Source organism: Callorhinus ursinus, unplaced genomic scaffold (assembly GCF_003265705.2).
Source record: "Callorhinus ursinus isolate GAN/ISIS: 27379988/994484 unplaced genomic scaffold, GSC_fseal_2.0 scaffold88, whole genome shotgun sequence".
Taxonomy (NCBI): domain Eukaryota; kingdom Metazoa; phylum Chordata; class Mammalia; order Carnivora; family Otariidae; genus Callorhinus; species Callorhinus ursinus.
The window spans coordinates 2,180,022-2,201,060 of NW_027397150.1; the positions used below are offsets into that span (position 1 = coordinate 2,180,022).

The 21,039-nt window shown below is 43.4% G+C and overlaps 1 protein-coding gene across 2 annotated transcripts in view; it reads right to left on the minus strand.

The window, feature by feature from the left end:
* Positions 1 to 2,551: 2,551 nt before the first annotated feature.
* The window catches only part of COPA (COPI coat complex subunit alpha), a 50,579-nt gene continuing 32,091 nt past the window's right edge, over positions 2,552 to 21,039 (minus strand). For both annotated transcript variants that reach the window (XM_025860738.2, XM_025860737.2), the window contains exons 18-33: positions 11,955 to 12,117; positions 11,707 to 11,853; positions 10,574 to 10,763; positions 10,370 to 10,465; positions 8,764 to 8,852; positions 8,445 to 8,568; positions 7,096 to 7,185; positions 6,806 to 6,915; positions 6,334 to 6,411; positions 6,098 to 6,166; positions 5,406 to 5,542; positions 4,977 to 5,163; positions 4,779 to 4,889; positions 4,291 to 4,452; positions 3,457 to 3,651; positions 2,552 to 3,193 (exon numbers count right to left, since the gene is read on the minus strand). In XM_025860738.2, the coding sequence (XP_025716523.1) occupies positions 3,134 to 3,193; positions 3,457 to 3,651; positions 4,291 to 4,452; positions 4,779 to 4,889; positions 4,977 to 5,163; positions 5,406 to 5,542; positions 6,098 to 6,166; positions 6,334 to 6,411; positions 6,806 to 6,915; positions 7,096 to 7,185; positions 8,445 to 8,568; positions 8,764 to 8,852; positions 10,370 to 10,465; positions 10,574 to 10,763; positions 11,707 to 11,853; positions 11,955 to 12,117 (2,008 nt within the window). In that variant the 3' untranslated portion in view covers positions 2,552 to 3,133. The remainder of the gene's footprint in view (positions 3,194 to 3,456; positions 3,652 to 4,290; positions 4,453 to 4,778; positions 4,890 to 4,976; positions 5,164 to 5,405; positions 5,543 to 6,097; positions 6,167 to 6,333; positions 6,412 to 6,805; positions 6,916 to 7,095; positions 7,186 to 8,444; positions 8,569 to 8,763; positions 8,853 to 10,369; positions 10,466 to 10,573; positions 10,764 to 11,706; positions 11,854 to 11,954; positions 12,118 to 21,039) is intronic.

Sequence of the window (21,039 nt, forward strand, 5' to 3'; positions counted from 1 at the left end):
GCAGAAAAAGCCAGTCTGGGGCCGTGGACCGAGCCAGGGGACAATTCAAATGTAGTAGTGATAGACCTGCCTTCCCTGGACGATCTCCTTCCCTCCAGACGGAACCCAACCTCCAAGCCAGAGAAGCTGGGGGAGGAGGCGCGGATAGAGACAACTCTACACAACCCTTCCCTCCTCTTCACATGCGCCAGAACTGCCTCAGACGCAAGCCGACTTTAGCACTTCGAGGGCATCCACTGTTTAGGATCCTGTGCTGGGCACAACAGAGGAAGAGAGCCAAGTCCGGACCAGCCCCTGCTGCCTGGGGATTAGGCTGGAGGTAGGATCAGACAGACATGCAGCAAGTATGGTACAAGGTAAAGGTCCTAAAAGAAGGATAAAGTGCGATGGAGCTTAAAGGGAGAATGTGAAGTCACTTCACAGCTTTCATCCTCGGCTTCCTGAACACACACTTGAGTTCTGTGTCCGGCACCAGCTTAGGTACCTTACTCTTTCCTTCACAGATTCTTAAAATCATTACCTGTGCAAAACCCACTGTATTGTTCCAGGCACAAGTGGTGTGACTCAGGAGAAAACATTCTGAACTGAAAGTCAGCTGACCTTTAGTCCCAGTCCCAATTCTGTAACTAATTACTTTTGTTCAAAACCCTTCACCACTCAAGGCCTCAGACTGCAACTATGTAACATTATAGTTCCTTCAATTCTAAACTTCTATAATGGAAACCCCTCTGATTAATCCCTTTCTCCCCAACACTTGTAACAGAATCTATTCCAGGCTTCCTCATTCAACTCCAAACCACTACCTGACTATCGTTCTATCAAGCACATTACAGATATTTCTGTTGGCTTTATATTAATGTGGTAACCAGCATGTTAATAAGGAAAATAGGGAGGTAACAGAGAGAACATGGAGTTGAAAACAAGCATGATTCTTCCTTCGCATCATTTCTTAAACTTGCTTCTGCTTTTTTCTTCTTACTAGTGATATTCCTAAAACTTCATCTTCACATTTATTCACCTCCTACCTTTCTAATGTATAGTTCACGCTGTTGCAAAATAATATTTTACAGCATTTCTTTTTAAAGTGGGCTCCACGTGGAGCCCAACACTGCACTTGAACTCATTCATGATCCTGAGATGGAGACCTGAGCTGAGATGGAGTCGTTTAACTGACTGAGCCACCCAGGTACCCCTAGAGCATTTTCTTTATATCTCTCTTGCTTCAGGACTTAATGGCTCTCCACCGTTTATTGACCAACTTCAAATTCTTGCCTGATATTCACAATTATTTTATATATATCCATTTTGTTTCCCTAATAACATGAGCTTCAGGAAGCATGGATTGTCCTTTTTTTTTTATATCCCCCAGTTCAGAATAAAGTTTATGTTTAAGTGCAAAGTTATTAAACTTATAACTTTTTTTGCCAAAATCTATCACCAACTTGCCTATGTTTACAGAAAGAATGTTGACCACTTGAGAGAGTATCATCAAAGTAGTATGCAAGTTTTTGAGAAGGCAGGCTTTGTTTGCGGATATTAAGTTTAAGCAAGCAGCTCTTAAAGCTAAAAAAAATATCAAGGCCTGTGCTCTCTGAGCAGGAATTCCAACTCAAGGAGTTTGTCCTACAGACACACTTCCCCAAACTGTACAATGTATGTTCAAGTTATTCATTGCAGCATTTTTTATAAGTCAAAGATTGAGAACAATCTGAATACCCATCAGCAAAGAAGGTAACTTAACATAAACTAAATCATTCAATGGTACATTATGCAGAGAAGTAAAAAAAGGGAAGCTAACATACAATATAGAAAAATATCTTAAATGCGGTATACACGATAAAACAAGGTGCAAAATCATTTAGCAGCACGCTTCATGTATGTATAGCGGGGGAGTAGGGAATCTGCTTGTGTACACACAAACCACTGATGCATACAAGGACGCCAAGAGCGGCTCCTTGTTTGAGGGAAGGTGAAAGGAACTGCGTAGCTGAGGAAAAGAGTATTAAGATGTCACAGAATAGCTTTTTACCTTTACTGAGTTTTGAACTATATGAATGTATTGTTTATTGAAAACATGAGTTTAAAATGAAAAAAAGTACAAACTGTAATCACAGGCAAAGGATGTCACTCTATCCAGTGTAGTCTTAGCACATGACAAGCAAACTGTGTTGCCAATATCATCGTTGTAATATATATAAGGTACTACTAATTCATCTTATACATGTGGGTTACCTGTAAAACATCTAGAACAGAGACAGGTACATGGTAGGTGCTCAGTAAGTACTGGCTGTAACTAGGAAAAGGGGGTAAGGTTGCCGTCGTCAGTAATGGAATAGGGGAGCTAAACTTGCTTTCTACATTCTCACGGTTTAATATATGAATATATGCTTTTTTTTTTTTTAAGGACAATGGGCATTTCTTACTTGCAAAAGTAATTCTAAGTAAGTAATTTTAATTACAAGATTTTAAAAAAAAGCTCTCTGCTTTGGTGAGGCAGCTACATGCAGTAGGAACAAGAGGGTGTCCAGGAAAACAAATGGGGTCACAAAACTCATAGAAATTTACTTTATTAAGGGTGAGAAACAAAACACAAGAACAATGGCTATAAAGAATAAATCAATAAAAGGTGATGTGCATTTTTGGAAAACCAGTTTCTTCTCAGACTTTAAGTTTCTGGGCACACACAGAGGGTACCTGCCTGGGAGTTTAAATGTCCAAGGAAAAGGGGGGATGGCTAAGAGTTTGCTGTGGCTGAGTAAAAGATGGGATCTTATTTATTACACCCTGCTTCTTTCCAAAAGAAGATACAAAGAGGGTGGGGAGGGAAAGGATAAATATTAAAGGAATTCAGTAAGCACATGCCCATCACTGAGTTTTCATTTGTTCCTTGAACGATCTAAGCTGGGACGGCAAGGCCACCTGCAACCACAAGTGTCGTCACCCTTGAGATGAGAAACAGTCAAATGTAGACATTCTGATTCGCCATAGAAGAGAAAGGGACACGACGTCTTAGAGCAGGAAAGCTAAATGTCAATAATTTGAAGGGTAGTTGAGGAAGAAGGAGCTAGAAGGACATAGAGACTGATTCTCTGGAGGAACTATGGTGATTGACCTGCACACACCAGAGGGGGCCTTAGCGGAACTGCAGAGGACTGATCCTTAAACCAATGACGTCTTTGCCAATCTCTGTCACCTGTGGAAAAGGAAAGAGGGAAAAATTAGGGATTTGTGTGGGCAAAAAGCCCAGAGAGCTTACTCCCTCCACTCTTCAGGGAGGACAGAAGTGTATGTTGTTAACATTGTTAAACATCTGTTACTGATCTGTTTATTGATTGTTTACAGTATCACTGCCTCAAGGAGCTACAGGCAAATACAGGAGAAAAAAGGACCAACATGCTTCCTTCTCTCTCCTCTTCCCTCAATATCCTGGATGCATTTCTAGAGGATAGTACTTACTGTAGTGACCTTGCAGATTTGACCCTTGAACTCAGGGGAATAGCAGGCTCCACTGAGTGGACATTTCTCTACAGGCTTTCCACGGTAGATGGGCCGATAGGATGCAGCACAGATGTCAAAAGGGTTGTGCATGTCGTAATTGAGCTGGTAGGCATCTGTGGGGTTCTTCTCACAAGCAGACAGAATTTTGCGGGTCTGAAGGAAGGAAGGAATATTTTACTTAAGAGGACCAAAAACTGCAAACCAGAACTCAAATGATTTCAGCACCATTGTTTATAGTTTCTTTGATTCAAGATGCAATTATACTGAGTTGAATACAGAATATGTCCTCCATACAGGACATATGCAAAGGGGTCACAATCACCGTTCCTGCTGTATCAGGATCTCCCCTTCTCAATACCAAAGTGGTTCCATGGATCTAGACCCATATTCCTCCACCAAGTCTGGGAATTATCAGGGTCAGGACTCAAAAAGGTTAAGACTGGCTTCGACTGCCCGAGAGGAATGCTTCTAGAGAACGCAAGTAGCGGCTCGTGTGTGTGCAGGTTAGCGGTGGTGGTAATGGGTAGCAGAGCTTAGGCACAGGAAGACTAGAGCTATTCTAGGGAGTAGGTCCCTCTTACACCTGCACCACGGCCGAATGAGTTAGAAGTTCCCTTTCCCGGAACAAAAGGAGGCACCCACGCCACTAAGTAAAGAGGATGGCGTTCGGGTGGGTCCTTTTGTTGAATGTTGTTCTTCAGTGCTTTGTTTCAGAGGCAAGGGCCTTGGTTGTCCACTCCCTCCACGTAAGCGATCTGATTCCTTTACACTTACAGAAGTTCCCCCATCTACCTGTTGAGCCACCTCCGGCTTGGGCCCAAGTTCCAACAGGCGCCGAGCAAAGGTGGCAGCTGTCTTAAAGTTCTTGAGCTTGAAGAAGAGGTTGAGGGCCGTCCGCAGCACCAGGATCATGTGCACAGGCTGCAGGTTTGAGTGGGTGAAATAGGCTGCCATCTGGTGGACAGAAGGAGGGACACATGCCAGGCTGATGCTACAGCCGACACAGATCATTTATAAGCGGCTGCAGGGGCATTAATCACGACACAAAGCAAACAAAAACAGGACTGATTATATGGCAGAGGGATCTTCTGCCCCCCTGGGGACGGAGGACTGACGGAACAGAGAAGGGCAGAAAAATACACCCTCTCCTCACAGAAGTGGGCCCAAATATCTCTTACTCCCCAGACTGAAATCTCGGTTTGAGAAGTCAAGAATTCAGATCTATTGGCAGGGGAAGGGGGAGGACACCTCTGTGCGGCACAGAGGCCCAGTGACGGTACCTCACAGATGCGCTTCTGCTGGTCCAGAGTCTCTTTGGGCAGCTTCTTCCTTTCTATCTCCATAGACAAACCCACAATGTACTCACGGCAGATGGTGATGAGCTGCTGGGCCTGCAGAGAGGGGCGAAGCCAAGGTCACAGTGCAGAGGCAAGGATGTGGGGGTGCCCAGGACTACAACAAGCAGCTGCCCCTCCTACCTCTGCAATCTCCTGTTTATTGTCCACAACGAGAAGAGGCACACTGAGCAAAATGGAGCGGAATTTTTCCACAGCCTCCTCAAACTTGCCAACTGTGGTGAGCTGGTAGCAGAGCTGCAGCCGCTGAATGAGGTCATTAAGCTTCAGGCCCACCGCTGGTACACCATTCTTCAGCCCTGCATCCTTCCTGGACATTTGGAAAAGTAGGAAGAAGAAAGGATATTCGGGAATCCACTAGACTCAACGGGGGAAACAGGAGGGGGAACTAGATGCAGATGTATAAACCAAGCCTCATGGAGTGTCAAGCCGAAGTTCTCTTCCTACTAGGAAACCTCAGCTCTGGGACAAGGGTTAACTGTCCCCCAGGCTACCATCTGAAATATCTACCCCAAGCTGGAAGAGACAGTAGTCAGGAGCAAGGGGCCTTACCAATTGCGATTAGGATAGCCGTACATGGAGGGCAGGCAGGGCAGGGCCTGATAGGTGGTACGGCCGCGGGCATAGGTCTGTAGGAACAGTTGCTTATAGGGGCCAAACTGGGTCACCCCCACTTGGTCGTGAAGGAGCTAGAATATAGGAAAAGAAACAAAAACTGTGACCATGCCACTGAAAAATTAGCTGACCTTGGGCAAGGTACTTCTCTGTACTTGTTTCCTCATCAGTAAATCACACTTAATTATAGGACCTACCTCATTTAATAATACCTATAAAGCATTTAGGATAGTGCCTGACACAGTCAACATTGAGGAAATGTTCGTGGTTATTCCATTTGTAGTTACTGCTACTGCCATCATAATATATGGTTTAGCATTCAAAACACACACCTGTTCGTGAAGGGGCGCTGACTTCACTGATGTGAACCACAAAGCAGACTATACATGGGGGGGGGGAAGTGGCTGGTAGGATCCACCTGAAGAGATTACTAAGCCAAATGGAAAGCACGTAAGAGGAAGGCCTTATGAGGCAAGTTTGCTTAGGCAAGACCAGGGTTTCCATGATAAAGACACACCTCTGCCCTTGTGGGTAGGTTAATTTCCATTTGGTTAAGATGAGTCAACCATCTCCCTGGGGACCCTGAACGAGGAACACTCAACAAGAACCTATACTACTCTAAGACTTACCCGCATGGCTGTTTCAAAAGAGCCTGCCAGGATGTGATCAACTGGAAGCTGAGAGTTATTGCACCAGATCTAACAAGAAAGAGAAAACCCAAGTCAAGTAAAACTTTGCCCTTTCTCCTCCCAAACTATCCTACTCTGTATCTAGAGCAGAAGAGTATTAACTACTTATTATACATTAAGCTAGTATAGCCAGCTCAGAACCAATCATGCCCACAGGGCTGTGCTTCTCTACTTACCTGAGTTGGGCTGGTTCCCTTGGTGGGGGGCACAAAGAACCCATCCTCAGCACCCCCAGCTGCCCCAGGGGGTATATCCTAGGAGAAAAACAGGTCATTTTGTAAGCCATTCAAGCACTTTGCGCTGATCAATCTAAACACAGCCCTTTACCTTGTTCCCAGACTCGACTGGGGAGGAAGGGGGATGGTTGTGGGAGAAGACCTTCAAAATAGGAGCAGCTTCACCAGTAACAAAATGATACACCAAAAGCTCCAATTTAAACAACAAAGCCTGCTGCCTTTTCAGGAGCTGCTGATGGCACAACCTGATTATCTCCTTTCTTTCTTTCTTTCAAATGGAGACAAGCATCAGACCAGGACGGTCTAGACCCCCTCCCTTTCAGGAGTCTCAGGACAGGTTGGGAGCAGTAAGGACAATGGCTTGCATAGGGAGAAGCAGAGGGAGCCTTCTAAGGGTAAGAACCCCATGCACCAGCTCAGGAGGGAGCTCCAGGTCCTCTTCGACATCCCAGCCGCCTCCTTCTTCCTGTCCCTTGCCAAGAGCATCGTCCCCCAGACCTTCTGTAGCCTCCACAAACCCGTCTGTAAGGAAAATCCAGGCTCAAAGTAGATTTGCAGAGTGACATAATCTTTAGCCCAAAGCAAGCACAACGCTAGGATTTTTATGGGTCCCATGGTTTGGAACCCTGAAGGACTGCCCCACAACCCAGCCCCCACCGAGGCCACCATCCTGCCAGGAGAGTCCAAGAAGCGCACTCTTACCTTCGTCCAGCTGCAGCTCCGCATCCTCTCCCCAGCCCTCGGTGCCAACAGTGTCAATGTCAATATCAGCAGCCAGTGCTCCTCCCTTGCCTACAGAGAGAAGGAATAGAAAGGAGCTGGTTATAGCCAGGCAAATCTGAGATCTGGCCTCTTCTGCAGGAAAGCTGCATCCTTACAAAAGCAGGTGCCAAGGCCCTGTCCACTCAATGTTCTTGTTTATTATTTATTTTTGTAGTATATATGCTACGCTAACTTGCAGTAGGTTTCAAAGGGAGAGGGAATTGAAGAGAGATGGAAAGGCCTTCCTGCTACTAAAACCTGCCTCTTAAACCATTTTTTTTTAAGATTTTATTTATTTATTTGAAAGAGAGAGAGAGCGTGTCCACGCTAGAACAAGTGAAGGGAAGAAGCAGGGGGAGCAGGAGAAGCAGACTCCCCGTTGAGCAGGGAGCCTGATGTGGGGCTCAATCCCAGGACTCCAGCATCATGACCCGAGCCAAAGGCAGACACTCAACCAACTGAGCCACTCAGGTGCCCCTCTTAAACCATTTTTTACTTAGCAACTCTCAGAGTTTCCTGCTGAGAGCTCTGCTGAGCTACCACCTCTACAGTTTGTGCGCAGCGTGGGGGCACGGGGTAGGTGAGAGGTGGAGGGATGAGCAGGCCTGGGCACAAGATGCCCAGGGGTCTATCTAAGCTCTCAGCCAAGAAAACCAGAGCGGGCAAGGGTGGGAGTAGTGGCGGGAGGTAGCTTAGGTCTGCATACGCCCACACGCCAGAGTCTGAGGTCGCTGCCCTGTGCCTTAAGACCATACTTCGTGGGGCGCCTGGGTGGCTCAGTTCGTTAAGCGACTGCCTTCGGCTCAGGTCATGATCCTAGAGTCCCGGGATCGAGTCCCGCATCGGGCTCCCTGCTCAGCAGGGAGTCTGCTTCTCCCTCTGACCCTCTTCCCTCTCGTGCTCTCTACCTCTCATTCTCTCTCTCTCAAATAAATAAATAAAATCTTTAAAAAAAAAAAAAAAGACCATACATCGTGAACGATGAAATACTGAATGGGACCGAGTGACCAACCACACATATGGAAAAGCCTAAGGAAATGCACCCACATGTTCAGAGCGGTTGTCGGAGCCCTGGACTAAGACACAACTTTCTTTTATCCCCCTATTTTCCAAATTCTAATCATCTCATAATGCTTTTATTTAATTTTTAAAAGCATGCACCATAGCTCAGACTGGCATCTCTGTGCTCCATGATCTCACACAGAAGAAAGGACAAAGGAGCTGAGGGTACTCTGTAATACCCTCAAAACAAACAACAACAAAAACACTACAGAGTGGTGGGCACTTACCCTTGCTGGCAATGGAGCCTTCAAAGAAGCCTTTAGACACAGTCAGTAAGGGCCAGTTGGTATCCAATGGCATGATAGGTGCAGGTGGCTGGAGCAGCTTGGCATTAGGATCAATGTCTGGGATCTAAAAGGTGGAAGAAGGTTAAAAGCAAACAGCTCTAAGGAATCATGTAGGGAAGGCTACAGAGCCTCCTTTGATCTCCTTTGCTTCTCTGCCTCTCCTGGTAACCAGGTGGGAGAGTAACGTCTATAGATTTAAACTGTCCCCAGATCTCAGAGTTCATCCTGTAATCAGACACCCATGTAAACAAAGACTCACAGTCTCCTTCTCTGGGTCAAATGTCTCCTTCAGGCTCTCAGCTTCTTCATCTAAGCCATGAGTAGCAGCTGTGAGATAGGCCAGTGACTCTGCAGAGAAAACAGACATTGTGGTAGACAGCATTCCAGATGTCCCCCAGCGATCCCTGCTTCCTGGTCTTCAAGTCTGTGCAAAATCCCCCCAACACCCACACCTTCAGTGTGGAAGGGACTTGTTGACTCACTTCTAATGAACAAGATGTGGCAGAAGTGATGGGATGTCACTTCTGAGATTAGGATACGACTGTGGCCTCCACCTGGATGCCATCGCCTGCTCTGAGGGAAACCAGCTGCCATGCTGTAAAGTGCCCTAAGGAGACGCCTACGTGGCAGAAAATTGACATTTCCCAGTCAGCAGCCCACAAGGACCTGAGGACTGCCTGCAGCCCTGTAGAGAGTGTGGGAGGAGACCCTACCCCACTCAAGCCTTGAGAGATCTGCAGTCTTGGCCAACGCCCTGATCACAGACTCCTGAGAGACACTGAGCTAGAGGCATCCAGCTAAGCCATGCTGCAAACTGAGGTAATCAGCATTTGTTGTCTTAAACTACTCAGCTTTGGGGTCATTTGCTATACAGCAGTAAGTAACTAACAGTCACTTATCCTCAAGCTCTCTCATCAGTGCTGACAAGAATCTTGGAATCATCCCTGGCTCCTCTCCTCACATCACACATCCAGCCCTTCAAAAAATCACATTGTTTCCACCTTTACAACATACGGCAAGTCTGACCCCTTTACTGCTTAGCACCTTCGCTCAAACCACATCTCTCACCTTTCTTGTTTCCTAGCGTATCTCAAATGCTAGTATTGTGCTTGGTACACACTGGTCTCTCAGAAAATAACCCTTGAGGGGCGTCTGGGTGGCTCAGTTGTTAAGCGTCTGCCTTCGGCTCAGGTCATGAGCCCAGGGTCCTGGGATCGAGCCCCGCCTCGGGCTCCCTGCTCGGCAGGAAGCCTGCTTCTCCCTCTCCCACTCCCCCTGCTTGTGTTCCCTCTCTCGCTGTGTCTCTCTCTGTCAAATAAATAAAATCTTTAAAAAAAAGGAAAAGAAAAGAAAATATCCCTTGAATATATAAACAAAGAAATAAGTAAATGAGTATAACCTCAGGCTTGAAGTAAAAGAATAAAGTTCTAATGGCAACCAATCAAGTGTATTTACTAGGGTCTCTGCTTCAGGACATTTTAAAACCTCCTAGCTCCGGGCTCCCTGCTCAGCGGGGAGCCTGCTTCTCCCTCTGACCTTCTCCCCTCTCATGCTGTTTCTCTCTCTCTCTCTCTCTCTCAAATAAATAAATAAAATCTTTAAAAAAAAAAAATAATAAAAAAAATAAAACCTCCTAGCTCCTCCATGACTATTAACTGTTTTCCTAGGAGTGAAGACTGAATATTCTGGCTGTACCTCCACCTGGCTCTGAAGAATGTCTCCTGAGCTTGACAGGAGCATGCGGTCTCTTCTGGAAAAATGCACAACAAAGGGAAACATCTCACCCCTATACATGGTAATTCACCATGAAGAGAAAATACTATCTGAGCCCCAAGAGAGCTGGTGAGTCCCACGTGCTTACTTACTCTGCCCACAGTTCTTCAGGATCCGCACCCGCTCGGACACGTCACCCAGGTAGAGGGCATTCTGATAATGGCCACTCATGTCCTTTCGGATCTCAGCTGCAGCAAGTCAGTAAGAGATACCAAGTTAAGTTCTCACTCGCCTCTATTTGCCTTCCTCCTTCTCCCAAGGACCACTCTTCCCATCCGTAGTTTCTGGGGACTCACCAATCTTCATCATCTTGCGAAGTTTCTCTAGGTTGCCAGTGATAAGGTACAAGAAAGAAAGTTTGTCAAAGTTTTTGGTGCGTTGATAACACATTTCCACAATCTGGTGGTTCCCTTGTAGCAAGGCCACTTCTCCCAGTTTTTCCCAGCAGTTCTTGTCATCCAGGGCTTTGGCTGCTTCCAGAGCAATCTAAAGAGTCCCCAGGGTCAGAATTAACAGGTTGGCAGATACTGTGACTCAAAACCAGGGACTACAGTCAAAGTATCTGCCTCTACATAAATCTCCCACAGACGCTATACTTGCAATCACTCTTAGCGTTCAGTCTCATTCTACTGAAAATCCTATCACCAAACAGAGTCCCTTTGGCTCCATGGAAAGAATCACATCACATTATCCTTCTCCTCCGAAATTTACTTTTACAACAAAATCATCTCCTACCATTTGCTGATTCCGTAGGGCCAATTCTTACTTAGCTATCTTTTTTTCTACTTGCTAAGTTTGAAGATCTTCAGGGGCTTTAGGAAGGACAGAACAAATAATAAAAGAAGGAAGTTCACAACTAGAAAGTCAATTCACCTAAGCCCTCGCCCCATTTAAAAATAACGCCTGTACACTCCAGGTCCCAACATTTTTTTTAAAGATTTTATTTTATTTGATTTTTAAGTAGGCTCCATACCCAGTGTGGAGCCCAACGCAGGGCTTGAAATCACGACCCTGAGATCCAGACCTGAGCTGAGATCAAGAGTCAGATGCCGACTGAGCTGCCAGGCACCCCTCTAGGTCCCAACATTTCATAAGTACTTCTTCATCTAAGCAGCCAATCAGCAAGTAAGAGGTGAAGGAAATAAAGAGAGTTTTCAGATTCCACGCTATGTTGCTCGATTCTAGAAGTTAATGAATTCAGAATGACCGATAATGACAACAGTAGCAATGCTATGGCAGAAGCAGGGACAGGAAGTGGCAGAGATGGGCCAACAGCAACAGGAAGACAGCTCTACCTAACAACTAGAAAAATCTCAAATTCCATCATACTTGCTGAAGAAGCAAGCCCAGAATAACATTCTCGCAATGCGACCCTAACCCAATCACCTTCTCTGCAATGAAGTGGGACTCATGACCACATCTCCCTCACCTCAATATTTCCACACTCGAGTGCCAGACTAAAGCGAGTTTTCTCATCCTTGACGAAATGCAGTGCCACTTCCGGGTAGCCCTTCTTCTGGAGGTAAGCAATGATGGACTGTCCTACTAGCTTGGCATTCCTCACCATGTGCAGTACCTAGACATTTGGGGTGCGGAGCGGCAGGAAGGAGAGATCACTCAGAGGGAAAAAGGAGTGCTGGCCCTCTCACACCCCTAGTGCGCATTCTTGTTTCATACCTCATCATATTTTCTGTTGATCAGGGCCAGCTTGAACTTGAACTCAGTGGGATCAATGGTGAGCACCCGCGGACGACACTCCCTGTCCAGGCAATACACATTGTTGCCCTTCACGCGCGTGACATAGATGGGTAAATCCAGAGTCCGGATGATCCCGTAGTCCCTGCAAATAGGAGTTAGAGGGCACAACTTTCAGCAAATGAGGGGCAAAACCCGGCCTGTGAGGACCTGGAACAAGCTTAGGACACAACTTCTCTTATCTTCTCACTGCTCTTTGGCCAAGTGCCATCTGCACAATGGTACAGATGGGAAGCAATTCAAAAGAGAGCAGAACTAAATGCCACATTTACTTTTTCTTTTGTATGAAGCAGGAAAACACGGGGCACATGGTATGACCTTTCTTCATAAGTTATGACTCTGAGAGCCAACAGACATGGCTACAGGAATCAGTCCTAAAAGTTAAATTTAAAGTTCTGATATACAATCACTGGGCCAGTTAAATCCTTCCCTGCAGCTACAGGCAAAAGGAGAAGAGCGGGAGAGGCGAAGTTCTGACACACAAATGATAAAAAGCAAAAAATATTTTAAACTGAACAAAAACTAAAAGTTTATCAAACTTATGGACATCGCTAACACAAAATTTGATTGATAATCCGGGAAGCTAAGTGTACACACTGTATTAGAAGAAACTCCAAAAACTAATGAGTTCTATGTACATATATTAAAAAATACATATAATATAAAAAATAAATATTAATAAGCACCCAACTAAAAAATTTTGTTCTTTTAAAAGTTAAACCAAAGAATATACTTAGGAAAAATAATGAAGCCAATCATAAAATTAAGAAATAGAAAACAAAAATACAACACAGGAGTTCAAACAATAAAGGCAAAAGCTAAATAAAATTGATAAACCTCTCATGAAGCTAATTAAAACAGAAAGATAGAACTGCAATATTAGGAATGGAAAAGAGCATATTACTCTAGCTCCTACAGGATGAGGATAGGCATAAAGTTTTTTTAAATGCTCAAATTCCAAGAAAAGTAAAATTTACCAAAACTGACTAAAAAGAGATAGAAAACCCCTACAGTCCCGTAACTGTTACACAAGATAAACTGAATCATAAAAAAAATCCAGGCCTGGATGACTTCATTGGCAAATTCTACCCAACATTTCAGGAAGAATTAAACCGAATCTTATTACAAACTCACTGAGAGAACAGAGGAAGGTGTATTACTTTCCTTATTTTATGAAATTAGCACAACCTCAACACCAAAACCTGACAAGGACAGAAAGAAAAAGGGAAGTCATGGGCCAATCTCATATATATATATATATACACACACACACACACACACACACACACACACATACACACACACACACATACACACACACATACATGGATGCAAAAATCCTGAGCAAAATACTAGCAAACTAAAACTAGCAATATCAAGGGGTGCCTAGGTGGCTCAGTCATTAAGCGTCTGCCTTCGGCTCCGGTCATGATCCCAGTGTCCTGGGATCGAGCCCTGCATCAGGCTCCCTGCTCAGTGGAGAGCCTGCTTCTCCCTCTCCCACTCCCCCTGCTTGTGTTCCCTCTCTCGCTATCTCTCTGTCAAATAAATAAATAAAATCTTTAAAAATAAATAAATAAATGAAACTAGCAATATCAGAAACGGGTAAAACATTATGACCAAGTTAGATCTGTATCAGGAATACAATGTTGGTCTAATATTTTTTTTAAGATTTTATTTATTTATTAGAGAGAGAGCACATGCACAAGCAGGGGGAGTGGGAGAGGGAGAAGCAGGACCCCCTACTGAGCAGGGAGCCCGATGCAGGGCTGGATCCCAGGACCCTGGGATCATGACCTGAGCCAAAGGCAGATGCTCAACCAACTGAACCACTCAGGCACCCCACTGGTCTAACATTTTTTAAAAATCAATTTAATTTACTACACTAATCAATAAAGAGAAAAATCCTATGATTACCTCAGTATATGCAAAAAAAGTATCTAATAAAATTCAGTATTTATCTGAGCTATAGCAAGGAAATTCCTTAATAAATAAAAGCTATCTCTAAAGAAGTCAACAAGCTTACATAACGCCAATACACTGAAAGCTGACTCTTTTTCTTTTCTTAAAGATTTTATTTATTTAAGAGAGAGAGAGTGCAAGCAGGGGAAGGGGCAGAGGGACTCTTGGGCAGAATCTCAAGCAGACTCCACACTGAGTGCAGAGCCCAACCTGGGGCTCAATCTCACAACCCCAAGATCACAACCCAAGCTGAAACCATAAGTCGGACGCTCAACCAACTGAGCCACCCAGGCTCCCCAAAGCTCACTCTTTAAATTGGAACAAGACAAAAAAGTTTGCCATCACCATGTTTTTTCAACACTATGCTGGATATTCTGGTCAGTGCAAGAAAAACACATGAAAGTATAAGTACTGGAAAAGAAGAAACAAATCATCATTATCCAAAGATGCTATGATTATTTGTGAAAAAAAAGACAAATTACTAAAAATAATAAAAGTCTAGCAAGGTCTCTAAAATAAAATAATTTAAAAACGTAATTGTATTTCTAAGTATCATAAAAAGTTAGAAAATTAAATTTTTAAATGTATACTATCCACTTACAAATCACATTGAAAACTACCAAGGACCTAAGAATAATCTAAAGAAATGCAAGATCTCTATGGAGAAAACTATAAACCTTACTGAAAGAGTAAACATTTATTTAGGAACACCTAAATAAATGAAGAGTTACTATACCATGTTCACAGATCAGGAATTTAATATTGTAAAGATGTCATTAAGGCCCAAAATGACAAACAGAACCAATGCAATCCCACTAAAATCACAACAGTGTGTTTTCGTTGTTGGTTTTATTTTGCATGGAATTTCACAAGCTGTTTCTAACATACTTTTTAAGGCAAAAATAAAATTGAAAATTTGCCTTTTCAAGGCAAAAGTAATTAGAAAAGAACTTAATAACTTTAAAAAATAAAAGTGGGAAAGGAGCAAGATGGCGGAGGAGTAGGAGACCTGGATTTCCTCTGGTCTCAGGAATTCAGCTGAATAGGGATCAAACCATTCTGAACACCTACAAACTCAACAGGAGATCGAAGATAAGAAGAGTAACAACTCTCTGAACAGAAAAGCGACCACTTTCTGGAAGGTAGGACGTGCGGAGAAGTGAATCCAAGGCGATATTCGGGAGGATAGACGGCGGGGGAGGGGGGGCCTCCGCCGGCCGCTTCTGGCAAGTGATAGAGCCGCGGAGCACAAAATCGGACCTTTTAGAAGTCGGCTCCGCTGAGGGACGTCGCTCCAGTGGCTAAGCGGGGGGTGGAACCCTCACGGGACAGTGTGGTCTCAGGACCCTCAGGGTCACAGAAAGACCAGGGGTGCCTGAGTGCAGCAGAGCTCCCAGGGATCGGAGCGGGGAAGCCGGCTGCAGAGACGGAACTGAGGCGCGGGCTCGCAGCTCGGGGTGGCCATAAACTGTGATCCGCGGCCCAGTCGGGCCACTGCTCCTCCAGCAGGGACCCAACAAGCGGCAGAGCGGGGGGAGACTCCCCTTCCTCCCCCAGGAGGAGCGGTGCAGAAGCGCACCGCAGGGATCAGCTGGGTTTGGAGACTCCACACGGGGTCGGGTGCCAGACATAGAAACGCTCGATCACAGGCCGGGTGAGCACGGAGTGCGGCTGGAGACCGGGGACACGGGAGTGACTGCTTTTCTCTGGGGGCACACTGAGGAGCGGGGCCCGAGTCCTCAGCTCCTCCGCGTGGAGATTGGGAGGCCACCATTTTCACCCTGGTCCTCCAAAGCTGTACTGACAGCTTGCAGGGAACAAAAGCTCCTGAGAGCAAACCGGAGCAGCTTGCTTAGCCCGGACTCACAAGGGCGGGGCAATTCCGCCTCCGGCAAAGACATTTGGGAACCACGGCAACAGGCCCCTCCCCGAGAAGATCAGCACGAACAGCCAGCAAGCCAAGACCAAGTTTACCGATCAAGGAGAACGGGAGAACTCCAGCGCTAGGGGAATACTGCACATAGAATTCATGGCTTTTTTTACCATGATTCATTAGTTTTTCAAAGTTAACTTTTTTAACTGTTTTTTTTTAATTTTTCTTTTTCCCTTTTTCAAACAACATCTTATCAATCCCTTTTTTAAAAAAAACATTTTTTATTTTTCATTTTTAGAGTCATATTTTTATCCCTCCAGAGTAGTTACCCTTATTTTTCGCATATATATATAAGTTGTTCTCTCTTTAGAATTTTGAGATACAATTTCTTCTAACAGATAAAAATATGCCCTAAATCACTAGTGTATGGCTTTGTTCTAGTCTCCTGCCGGATCACATTCTCTCCTTTTTTTTCTTTTTAAATCTTCTTCTTTCTTTTTAAAAACAACTTCTTATCTTATCAAGTCCTTTTATAAAATCTTTTATAATTTTCATTTTTACAGTCATCTGCCATCCCTTCATTGTATCAACCCTTATTTGGTACATATATAAGTCTTTCTTCCTTTAAAATTTTAGCAGGCACTTTCTTCTGACAGACCAAAATATGCCCAAAAGCTAGTGTGTGGCACTGATCTATGCACTAGCCTGATCATATTTGATCATATTCTGGTTTTTTTTTCTTTTGTTCTATTTTTGTTTGTTTTTATCTGTTTCTTTTTCCTTTTTTTTCTCTTCTTTCTTTCCCTTTCTTGTCCCCTGGTTTCAGGTCTTTTTTGATTTGTATAGAGTATATTTGCTGGAGACGTTGTTAACCTGTTCGCATTCTGTTCTCTCATTCATCTGTTCTCCTCTGGACAAAATGACAAGACGAAAAAAATCACCTCAGCAAAAAGAACAAGAGGTACTACCGTCTGCCAGGGACCTACTCAATACTGACATTAGTATGATGTCGGACCTAGAGTTCAGAATCATGACTTTAAAGATACTAGCTGGGCTTGAAAAAAGTGTGGAAGTTATTAGAGAAACCCTTTCTGGAGAAATAAAAGAACTAAAATCTAACTAAGTCAAAATCAAAAAGGCTATTAATGAGGTGCAATCAAAAATGGGGGCACTAACTGCTAGGATAAATGAGGCAGAAGAGAGAATCAGTGATACAGAAGACCAAATGATGGAAAATAAAGAGGCTGAGAAAAAGAGAGATAAACAACTACAGGATCACGAGGGCAGAATTCGAGAGATAAGCGATACCATAAGACGAAACAACATTAGAATAATGGGGATACCAGAAGAAGAAGAAAGAGAGAGAGGGGCAGAAAGTATATTGGAGCAAATAATAGCAGAGAACTTCCTTAATGTGGGGAAGGAAACAGGCATCAAAATCCAGGAGGCACAGAGAACCCCTCCCAAAATCAATAAAAATAGGTCAACACCCCGACATCTAATAGTAAAACTTACGAGTCTCAGAGACAAAGAGAAAATCCTGAAAGCAGCTTGGGAGAAGAGATATGTAATCTACAATGGTAGAAACATTAGATTGGCAACAGACCTATCCACAGAGACCTGGCAGGCCAGAAAGGACTGGCATGATGTCTTCAGAGCACTAAACGAAAAAAATATGCAGCCAAGAATACTATATCCAGCTAGGCTATCATTGAAAATAGAAGGAGAGATAAAAAGCTTCCAGGACAAACAAAAACTAAAGGAATTTGCAAACACAAAACCAGCCCTACAAGAAATATTGAAAGAGGTCCTCTAAGCAAAAAGAGAGCCTAAAAGCAGCATGGATCAGAAAGGAACAGAGACAATATACAGTAACAGTCACCTTACAGGCAATACAATGGCACTAAATTCATGCCTTTCAATAGTTACCCTGAATGTAAATGGGCTAAATGCCCCAATCAAAAGACACAGGCTATCGGATTGGATTAAAAAACAAGACCCATCAATATGCTGTCTGCAAGAGACTCATTTTAGACCCAAAGACACCCCCACATTGGAAGTGAGGGGGTGGAAAACCATTTACCATGCTAATGGGCACCAAAAGAAAGCTGGGGTGGCAATCCTTATATCAGACAAATTAGGTTTTAAAACAAAGACTGTAATAAGAGATGAAGAAGGACACTATATCCTACTTAAAGGATCTATCCAACAAGAAGATCTAACAATTGTAAATATCTATGCCCCGAACACGGGAGCAGCCAATTATATAAGGCAATTAATAACAAAAGCGAAGAAACACATTGACAACAATACAATAATAGTGGGGGACTTTAACACACCCCTAACTGAAATGGACAGATCATCTAAGCAAAAGAACAACAAAGAAATAAAGACTTTAAATGAAACACTGGACCAAATGGACTTTACATACATATTCAGAACATTCCATCCCAAAGCAACAGAATACACATTCTTCTCTAGTGCCCATGGAACATTCTCCAGAACTGATCACATCCTAGGTCACAAATCAGGTCTCAACCGGTACCAAAAGATTGGGAATATTCCCTGCATATTTCAGACCACAATGCTTTGAAACTAGAACTCAATCACAAGAGGAAAGTCGGAAAGAACTCAAATACATGGAGGCCAAAGAGCATCCTACTAAAGAATGAATGGGTCAACCAGGAAATTAAAGAAGAATTAAAAAAATTCATGGAAACCAATGAAAATGAAAACACAACTGTTCAAAATCTTTGGGATACAGCAAAGGCAGTCCTGAGAGGAAAGTATATAGCAATACAAGCCTTTCTCAAGAAACAAGAAAGGTCTCAAATACACAACCTAATCCTACACCTAAAGGAGCTGGAGAAAGAACAGCAAATAAAGCCTAAACCCAGCAGGAGAAGAGAAATAATAAAGATCAGAGCAGAAATCAATGAACTAGAAACCAAAAGAACAGGAGAACAGATCCACGAAACTAGGAGCTGGTTCTTTGAAAGAATTAACAAGATTGATAAACCCCTGGCCAGACTTATCCAAAAGAAAAGAGAAATGACCCAAATCAACAAAATCATGAATGAAAGAGGAGAGATCACAACCAACACCAAAGAAATACAAACAATTATAAGAACATATTATGAGCAACTCTATGCCAGCAAATTAGATAACCTGGAAGAAATGGGTGCATTCCTAGAGATGTATCAACTACCAAAACTGAACCAGGAAGAAACAGAAAATCTGAACAGACCTATAACCACTAAGGAAATTGAAGCAGTCATCAAAAATCTCCCAACAAACAAAAGCCCAGGGCCAGATGGCTTCCCAGGGGAATTCTATCACACATTTAAAGAAGAATTAATACCTATTCTCCTGAAACTGTTCCAAAAAATGGAAATGGAAGGAAAACTTCCAAACTCATTTTACGAGGCCACCATTACCTTGATCCCAAAACCAGACAAAGACCCCATCAAAAAGGAGAATTACAGACAATATCCTTGATGAACATGGATGCAAAAATTCTCACCAAAGTACTAGCCAATAGGACCCAACAGTACATTAAAAGGATTATTCACCATGACCAAGTGGGATTTATCCCTAGGCTGCAAGGCTGGTTCAACATCCGCAAATCAATCAATGTGATACATTAACAAAAGAAAGAACAAGAATCATATGATCCTCTCAATAGATGCAGAAAAAGCATTTGACAAAGTACAGCATCCTTTCTTGATCAAAACTCTTCAGAGTATAGGGATAGAGGGTACATACCTCAATATCATAAAAGCCATCTATGAAAAACCTACAGTCAATATCATTCTCAATGGGGAAAAGCTGAGAGCTTTTCTCCTAAGGTCAAGAACGCAGCAGGGATGTCCACTCTCACCACTGCTATTCAACATAGTATTAGAAGTCCTAGCCACAGCAATCAGACAACAAAAAGAAATCAAAGGCATCCAAATCGGCAAAGAGGAAGTCAAACTCTCACTCTTTGCAGATGATACGATACTGTATGTGGAAAACCCAAAAGACTCCACCCCAAAACTGCTAGAACTCATACAGGAATTCAGGAAACTGTCAGGATATAAAATCAATGCACAGAAATTAGTGGCATTCCTATACACCAACAACAAGACAGAAGAGAGACAAATCAAGGAGTCGATCCCATTTACAATGGCACCCAAAACCATAAGATACCTAGGAATAAATTTAACCAAAGAGGCAAAGGATCTGTACTCAGAAAACTATAAAATACTCATGAAAGAAATTGAGGAAGACACAAAGAAATGGAAAAACGTTCCATGCTCATGGATTGGAAGAACAAACATTGTGAAGATGTCAGTGCTACCTAGAGCAATCTACACATTCAATGCAATCCCCATCAAAATACCATCCACCTTTTTCAAAGAAATGGAAGAAAGAATCCTAAAATTTGTATGGAACCAGAAGAGACCCCGAATAGCCAGAGGAATATTGAAAAAGAAAAGCAAAGCTGGTGGCATCACAATTCCGGATTTCCAGCTCTATTACACAGCTGTCATCATCAAGACAGTATGGTACTGGCACAAAAACAGACACATAGATCAATGGAACAGAATAGAGAGCCCACAAATGGACCCTCAACTCTATGGTCAACTCATCTTTGACAAAGCAGGAAAGAATGTCCAGTTGAAAAATGACAGTCTCTTCAACAAATGGTGTTGGGAAAACTGGACAGCCACATGCAGAAGAATGAAACTGGACCATTTCCTTACACCACACACAAAAATAGCCTCCAAACGGCTGAAAGACCTAAACATGAGACAGGAGTCCATCAATATACTAAAGGAGAACACAGGCAGCAACCTCTTCGACCTCAGCCACAGCAACTTCTTCCTAGAAACATCACCAAAGGCAAGGGAAGCCAGGGCAAAAATGAACTATTGGGATTTCATCAAGATAAAAAGCTTTTGCACAGCAAAAGAAACAGTTCACAAAACCAAAAGACAACCGACAGAATGGGAGAAAATATTTGCAAATGACATATCAGATAAAGGGCTAGTATCCAAAATCTATAAAGAACTTATCAAACTCAACACCCAAAGAACAAATAATCCAATCAAGAAATGGGCAGAAGACATGAACAGACGTTTTTCCAAAGAAGACAGCCAAATGGCCAACAGACACATGAAAAAGTGC